This window comes from Sinocyclocheilus grahami, unplaced genomic scaffold (genome assembly GCF_001515645.1).
Source record: "Sinocyclocheilus grahami isolate Dianchi unplaced genomic scaffold, SAMN03320097.WGS_v1.1 scaffold474.1, whole genome shotgun sequence".
Classification (NCBI taxonomy): Eukaryota; Metazoa; Chordata; class Actinopteri; order Cypriniformes; family Cyprinidae; genus Sinocyclocheilus; species Sinocyclocheilus grahami.
This window is the reverse complement of record NW_015505653.1, coordinates 91,771-100,297: the sequence shown is the minus strand read 5'-3', so window position 1 is coordinate 100,297 and position 8,527 is coordinate 91,771. Positions and strand designations below refer to the sequence as shown.

Below are 8,527 nucleotides of genomic sequence, written 5' to 3'. Positions count from 1 at the left end.
AGTGGAGGAGCCCGAGGTGGAGAGCCGATGAGCCAGGGCGACGGGGAGGATCCGGAGGTCCTAGTCGGAGCAGATGGGGCCAGCGACCGACGCAAAGGCGTGGATTCGGGAGGCCGCGGTGGATCAGACAGTTCAGGAGGCCATGGCTGGACAGCCTCCGTGGCCTTGGCCTCGCCACTCGGCCCGGCCACTACAGCTGGGAACTTAGGACGGCCACTACGGATGGACCCATACTACCCCCCAAAAAAAATCCTTGGGGAGAATATCGTCTTTAGAGGCCCTCCGTAGGCCTAACTCTGGAACAGTGGCCCTCCCTGGGCTTGACTTGGGGACTGGAGCCCTCCTTGGGCTCAACATGAGAACTGGAGCCTTCTCTGGGCTAAACACGGGGACTGGAGCCTTCACTGGGCTAAACTCGGGGACAGGAGCCCTCACTGGGCTAAACTCGGGAACAGGAGCCCTCACTGGGCTAAACTCGGGAACAGGAGCCCTCCATGGGCTAAACTCGGGAACAGGAGTCCACTCTGGGCTGGATTCAGGGACTGGGAAGCGCTTACTAGATAGCACAAGGAAGACATTCAACTTGACGAAGAACTAAGGAACAGACAGGTATTTATAAACACAGGATAATTAGAAACACAGGTGAGCGGAATCAATCACTAAACAAGAACAGGAAACATGACCAAAAAGGAAAACAGGAACTAAGACAGAGGTAAAACACAACAGACAGTCCAGAATCCTCACACGTTCTCATTAAATATCTTTTTATTGTTTTATTGTTGTAGTACATGTTTGTATAAGGCACTCAAGGCGCTTGTGGAAAGGAGAGGAAACCAAAAACCAATCATGATTCAATCACAACGACGTCTGTTAGATGGATTTCAAATTGCAAACATTTTGACAATCAAGTCAGTGAGAGATTTTAATATTCTATTTGTAAATTTGTTCATTAAATACTTAATCTATAAAAAGATTGTATGTGCAGCTAAATTATTTTCAGATAACATAGAAATTAAGCCAAATAATATAAGAAAAGAACAACTGACATTTTTCATGGATTCATACGTTTCCCAGAAGTACTTCTGGTTAATGATTGAAAGAATTGCGCAAACTCCTACATTTCATCCAAAACAATGTCAAATGGTTTCTTCATGATAGCGAGGAGCCTGAAGCAGACATGGGAACTGAGAAGGAAGAGTTGGAATATGACCATATCACATTTTAAAGAGCCCTGTTTTTATCCTGGAGTGATGAATCGATAGCCCTGAAGCTAAATATCATAGCTGCATGTCACTTCTGTGGATGAATCTTTCTCAGTCAGACTATAACTATGTGCGACTCACAGGAGTATTTCATATGGTACTGTTCCATAATCTACAGACAGCTTTGTCCATTAATATTGCAAATTTTCTGCTCATACGTTCTTGTGAATTTCAAGATTGTCTGAAAACCATTCATTTTTATTTGCTATCAAGTTGCATAATCTGAAATATACACTCATATCTGCTGAGCACTAGTTAGTTGTGACATATGATCATATTACGCCAATTTTACAGTCTCTGCACTGGCTACCTATTAAGTTCCGTATCAGTTACAAAATATTATTACTTGCCTATAAGGCCCTTAATGGGTTAGCTCCTGCGTACCTAACTAGTCTTCTACCACGCTACAATCAATCACGCTCCCTAAGGTCGCAAAACTCTGGACTTTTGGTAGTACCTAGGATAGCAAAGTCCACTAAAGGAGGTAGAGCTTTTTCGCATTTGGCTACCAAACTCTGGAATAGCCTTCCTGATAACGTTCGGGGTTCAGACACACTCTCTCTGTTTAAATCTAGACTAAAGACACATCTCTTTGGCCAAGCATTCAAATAGTGCATCTCATAATCTTTTAAAAAAAAGGTATGTAGTAACTAACTCAAACCCTCTGGATATAAGTATCCCCTAAATTATTACATTTAAATGTAAAATCAACTATCTAACTGATCACTGTTGACAAGTGAGACAAGTTGGTTTCGTTGAAGTTCATTTGAATGTGATGAGGTATTCTGGATAAGCCTGGCAGTCGTGGAAAACCACAAACATGGAGGGATTCTGCATATTATCCACCACGCTGTCATAGCGGTCAGGTGCCACATGAACAGGGGGTGTCCTCATGTCCGCCTGACCCAGAGCGTAATAACCCGTAAGCACACGAGCCACAAACATGAGCTGAGTCCCATCTGCTGCAGGAACTGCATACTTGTTTTGGGCAGAGTAGCTGGCGTTCACAGCGAAGTACGTCCCATGACCGTAGTTGGTGGCTGAGAAAGGTATAGAAGTTATCAGTATCGATTAGTCTGCAAACTCAACAATTAATGAGACCATCTATTAATGAGTGGTTGATGGTGGCTGGGAATCTATTAGACTGTTAAACTATAAAGAAGAAGTTCATCCAATGGAATAAAAGTGACTGTTCACCCAAAATCACAATTGGGTCAACCCTCGCTGTTGGGTTTGTTACTCCCACAGTTATTGTGCGCCTTCTGGAGACAGTCAGATGAACCTCACTTTATGGTGCTTTTTTTTTTACAACATTTCCATTTTTGGGTGGACTATTAATTTAATCAACCTGAAAAAAAAGAAAGCAGTTACCATTTTGCCCTGCAAAATTTCGATTAAAGTTGGACTTCATGATGGATGAGCAGGATTCCTCTGATGTGCCGTGATAAAGGATCTTCTCTGCTGCTCCCACAGAACCATTTTTGTTCTCCAGCTCTATTTTACGCCCCTCGTATAACCGCCGAAGATTCATGTTCTGGATGCGCTGGATCTGTTGAAATACATTTGCACTCAAACAGCCATGTACAAATATATTTGATGGACTTCACATTCACATCTGCCGTTCTTCACAGAAGCAAACTATAAAGACTATACTGCCATAATGAAAACTTGGTACGGTAATTAGAGCAACACTTTCAAAAGGTTAAAGCAAAACAAAATTTATCAATAGGTGCTATTAGTCTAATCTGGCCCTTGATTTAACCTAAGACCTTGTTGTAGACTAACTCTAATCCTAAAGTGCAACTAGATATGAATTAAAGGGGTCATATGATGTTGCTAAAAAGAACATTATTTTGTGTATTTGGTGTAATGAAATGTGTTTATGCGGTTTAAGGTTCAAAAAACACATTATTTTCCACATACTGTACATTATTGCTTCTCCTCTATGCCCTGCCTTTCTGAAACGTTGAAGCGATTTTTACAAAGCAAAGCGAGGTGTGCTGTGATTGGTCAGCTATCCAGTGTGTTGTGATTGGCTGAATACCTCAAGCGTGAGACGGAAATGTTACGCCCCTTACCATATTGTGTTTCCATGTGTCCCGGCACGACGAGACAAAACCAATAAAACCCCATTACAAACGATGCATTTGTTGCTACCAGTGGGGTCATAATTACTGATTGTAATGACTTATACTTTTTACGCTTTGCGTTGCGTATCGTGGCGCGTAAACATAAAACCATATCTGCATTTGTGATCGGAGAAATGACAAACAACAAGCGCTACTCTACACTGCCCAAAACTCACGTTTGAATCATCAGTGGCAAATCCTTTAAATTGGGCTCCGCTTCATCCACGGTGAAAGCCGATCCGGCGATCCACATCACGAAGGTGATGTATTCCCTCAGCGACCAGCACGGATCAGCTCCAGGCATGACGAAGCGGATATCGTCCTCTTTTGGAAGACCAAACAAAGTAGTTTCACATAAACAAAGTAGTACTTCACAAGCCTCCACGACATGGCGGCAGCAACAATACTACAGCGAGAATAAAAGTTACGCCTTCTTTCTTTGCGTGAACATTTGGGCGGTGTTATGCAAATCTTCCCACATAGTGAGGTAGACGTGGGGGCGTGTTAGAACGAGCCGTTTTAGGTAGGTGTGGCTGACTCTTAACTTTTATAAAGAATATCTCTTTGGATTTGAGACTTTAGTCTTTGCAACTTTACAGATCTTCTTTATGCACCAAGAGCTTGTAACACTCCAAAGAGAAAGGAAAAATTGAAATCGCATCATATGACCCCTTTAAGAAGACATTATGTCCTTTTTATGTCCTTCAGGGTGGTCATGTAACGCATGTGAAGATGGTGTCAGGTGTCAAACCTTGAGCTCTGTTTTTGTGACAGTCTTCTTGAAGTCTGCCTTCACAGTCTGATACTCCGTGGATGATGGATCTAGGTCAATCACCTGTAAGGAGTCACCTTGACTCATGTTGTCCCAGTAGATTGGCAAAGAGAAATCTAAAGCGCCAAATAGTGAGGGTTCTGATTTAGTTGGATTATTATGTATCAATTTATATTATAGATGTAGATCAGTGATTTTCAACTGGACAAAGATTTAATTTTTTTAATCCGACACAGTATCAAATGTATATTTAACGTCATATATTTTCATATACTATGAAAGTGGTTCCTCACCTGAAAGGTTTTCCAGTCGTTTGAGAGCGGTCACCTCTCCTGAATGACATGCTTTAGCCTCCATCTTTCTCAAATTCACAGTCCATTTCACACCCTGTGCATCCACAATTCCATCTTTCACATCTTTTTTCTCAAGCTTATAATTCACGTCTTTTGGTACCTTCTGCCAAATGCCCCGTGATCCCAAAATGCACCACGTGACTTGATTGAAGAGAATGGACTGGTCCTTGTCTCTTACCTTGGAGTTTGTGAGAAAAAAAAAGTTAGGCTTTGCAATTGAATGAATAAATAATCATGAAATATAATATGATTTCAAGTTTTTATTGTATTTCTCATTATTCAATAAAATGCTATAAAAGCATATACAGGTGCAGTGTATGTGTGTGTATATATATATATATATATATATATATGTGTGTGTGTGACCCTGGACCACAAAACCAGTCATAAGGGTCAATTTTTTAAAATTGAGATTTATACATCATCTGAGACTATTCAATACATCAATATTTGGACAAAATTTGGCCGAGATACAACTATTTGAAAATCTGGAATCTGAGGGTGCCAAAAAAATCAAAATATTGAGAAAATCATCTTTAAAGTTGTGCAAATGAAGTTCTTAGCAATGCATATTACTAATCAAAAATTAAGTTTTGATATATTTATGGTATGACATTTATAAAATATTTTCATGGAACATGATCTTTACTTAATATCTTAATGATTTTTGGCATAAAAAAAATCAATAATTTAGACCCATACAATGTATTGTTGCTATTGTTGGGTCACATATACATACATACATTAAAAAAAAAGAAGAAGAAGAAAAAAAAAAATTATATATATATATAGGAAAGGTCCATGAGCTGGGATTCAAATGCATGAAACTCGTAGCACAACAGCACTATATGTCGGTGCGCTGTCCGGGCTATCGGCATCAACTCTTTTATGTAAATTCTATGCATTATGTTCTGAGGCAATTGTGTGGAGAATTTATTTTTAATGTTTTTAATGTTAATTCATTGTTATTCTCACCTGTCTACGAAGTGCGTCTTGTATCAGTCTAACCACCTCATTCACTCCATCCTTCAGTCCTTTTACTACCCATCTATCAGAGCTGCTTGTATCTATCTGCAGGTGCAGTGAATTCACTTTAGAGAGCAGCTGGTCCATCTCATCCGGAGTGAGGCACCTGATCTCATCAAGAAAGAAAGTGTGTGTGGAGCACTGGTCCTCATATGCCTGCTGAAGTTCTCTACAGGTATCAGACACTTCATTATTGGTGTGACCAATGACTAGAAATGCTGCTCTGCTCTCTGTGTCAGGCAAAGATGTCACTAGAGAACTCAAGTCCAAAGCGACTGGTGAGGTTAAGGAATGTGATCTGCTTGATCTAGTTGATCCACTGCGCCCTCTGCTGATTACACTGGTAGGTACAAGTGGTGCAGGAGCTGAAAAAGGTGAATGTGCAAAATTGACAATGAGTGTCTGGTGAAAACACCGTAAAAATATTGAAAAAAACTATAATGCATGAGATTGACTAGTAATAAAAATACCTCTGCATTACCTGTTAACTGTGTATTACCACCAAAGATTTGCTTTGCCGTCGCTTTGAATGCCAGGAAAACATTAATCTTCAGCAGAACGATCCGAATCCTTTTGAGATGTTGAAGATTCGCTCCTTGAACACCATCCTTTACTCCCTCTAGAATGGATTTGGCCACCACATTTGGATCCAAACCTCCTTGTCCTGCAAATCCCATTTATAATGGCAAAACGTTTCTACTATTCCATTCATGCATATTTCAGAAAAACTACTGAGCAGTTATACTAGATACAAATATTTTTATGGTTACAGGCCTTAAAGGCACAATATGCAAGATTGTTTTATTAAAATATCCCAAAACCACTAGAACAGTGTTATATATTTTGCTGACTTGTGTACTTACATTATCCCAAATGTTTCGAAGAATGTTTAAATCCAGAGAAATAAGCAATTTTAACTAGTGACACGGACCGTGTCTATAGTGTCATTGTGTCGCCTGCTTATGATGTCATAACCCTCGATTTCCTCGGTTTTGTTTTGTCACCAAAAGACGCTTTAATATGTTGTGCGTTTTAATAGACCGGTGACGACCGCACAGAGTAGCATTATAACAGAAAGTTCAAATATATCTAGTATGATAAAACAGCGCTGCTTTACCCCACATACGCACGACCGGAAGCAGCGGAAGCGGTCGACTGTAGCATAATAAAAGCTCCGCTGCTTTCGGGCCGTGTGTCGCGCTCGTTCAGCGCCTCGTTTCGCTTCGGCTTTCAGCCTCACCCTGCTTCATTCTACTATGTTAATAAATCATTAGCTCATCATGAACATGATTTCTGCCCGAGTCCCGTCGGATTGCGTCGGCTGTGGGGATGAAGACCACAACTCCCATGATTCCACACTCAGTGACGTCATCAAACTACCTTTGCCTCTTTGTTTATTTTGAATACGCGCCCTCTAGTGGCGAAAATTACATATTGTGCCTTTAATTCCAAAACATATAATCTTGGTAGGTAAAGACCATGACAAAGTCCTGTGAGACTTCAACATTCATGGTGCTAGCAATGCCAAGATCATAGGTTAAATTCCCAGTAAATGCACAAACTGATAAAATGTTTATTTTGCATGCTACTTAAAGGGATAGTTCCCCCAAAAATGAAAATTCAGTCAGCATTTACTATATAAACTGTATGAATTTCTTTCTTCTACTGAACACAAAAGAAGATACTTTTTGAAAGTGAAAGCGACTTTAGAAAAAAGCATCTTCTTTTTTCTTTTGCATAAATGTAAAAAAAAAAAAAAAATACTAGGCTTAGTATTTGTTTTTTATGTGGGAACCAAATTTATCAAATGAGTGTCATGCGCTCAATGCAAGCAAAGACAAAATCAGTATTCTTCAGCTGTTAAAATGTATGGATATATCTCACAATTGGACTTTATTTTAACATTTATTTTCAAATTACAGTATTTTTTACTCTGAGGTGGAAACAGACCATTGTTATAGGTACATAAAACAAATAATACATAAAACAAACTACCTTACAAGACATCCATTTTTTTTCTCATTGTAAGTAATAATGAAGGTACTGACCAGCACAGATCGCAGGAATGGCCACAGACCAGTAGCAGCCGTGCTCACTTTGAACCACTATTTCTTTTGCCAAGGTCTTGATAACACCAGGGTCCCTCAGTCCACAAACATGCATGATCGTCTTACAGGGGAAGCCTCCTGGCGGGGTCGTAAAGATCTGCCCTCTTGCTACCTGAGCCGGAGAATACATGTAAGAGAACGCGTTAGATTACATATTGCATGTACAGTACATATTTCATTAATTAAATCATTTGTCTATTTTAAAGTGTCATTTGGTTTTCTGTATTTTATTTGATCTTTTTAAAATGCCTAAAGAAGGTTGCCATTTCTGCATTTCTAACTATACTTGCAAACAGGTTCAGTTAAGTGCATGTTGTTTCTTCAAATTCTCTAAAATCACACTGTTTCTAATGAAGGCATGCGATTCTGTTTTAATTAGGTTAGACCATTTTCAAAGGAAAAGGCTTCCTGGGTAAGTCTATAAATTTTTTTCTGTGCATTCAAACATGCTTGACAAAAGTCTTTTTACATATGTGATCAAATCAAAAACTAATTTTATAAAAGAAGCTGTAGTTTATTTTTTCTTACCGTCTGTCAGTTGAGCCTGGATTTGAGGTCCTGCCTTAGTAAGGATGTCCTTACACACTCCTGTGATGGACAGGTTAAACACTCTCTTATGTTCTAAACAGTGTAGCAAGAATGTTTTGGTTATTAAATTACAAAATCTGCATGAATACCAGCTGTCTGGAAGTCCTTAAAGTCAGTGGTGTTCACGATGGCCTCAGTAGTCTCATTAGTGATGTCTCCAAACACTAGATGGAGTTCAATCCCATCTACTGGCATGATGATCTCATCGAGGTCAGAGGTCAGTGAGTGAAACAGAGCTGTGGTGACAGTTAAAGACATGATGTAAGAAGTACAGATGTAAGAAACCTTA

General features: G+C 39.6%; 1 protein-coding gene across 1 annotated transcript in view; it reads right to left on the bottom strand.

Moving 5' to 3' along the window:
- Nucleotides 1–1,900: 1,900 nt before the first annotated feature.
- Nucleotides 1,901–8,527, bottom strand: part of LOC107553524 (poly [ADP-ribose] polymerase 14-like) — a 20,532-nt gene continuing 13,905 nt past the window's right edge. Inside the window, 8 exon segments of the mRNA XM_016235786.1 lie at nucleotides 1,901–2,302; nucleotides 2,634–2,811; nucleotides 4,143–4,279; nucleotides 4,457–4,694; nucleotides 5,492–5,907; nucleotides 6,024–6,206; nucleotides 7,591–7,762; nucleotides 8,259–8,263. Of these exon segments, the coding sequence (XP_016091272.1) occupies nucleotides 2,025–2,302; nucleotides 2,634–2,811; nucleotides 4,143–4,279; nucleotides 4,457–4,694; nucleotides 5,492–5,907; nucleotides 6,024–6,206; nucleotides 7,591–7,762; nucleotides 8,259–8,263 (1,607 nt within the window). The 3' untranslated portion in view covers nucleotides 1,901–2,024.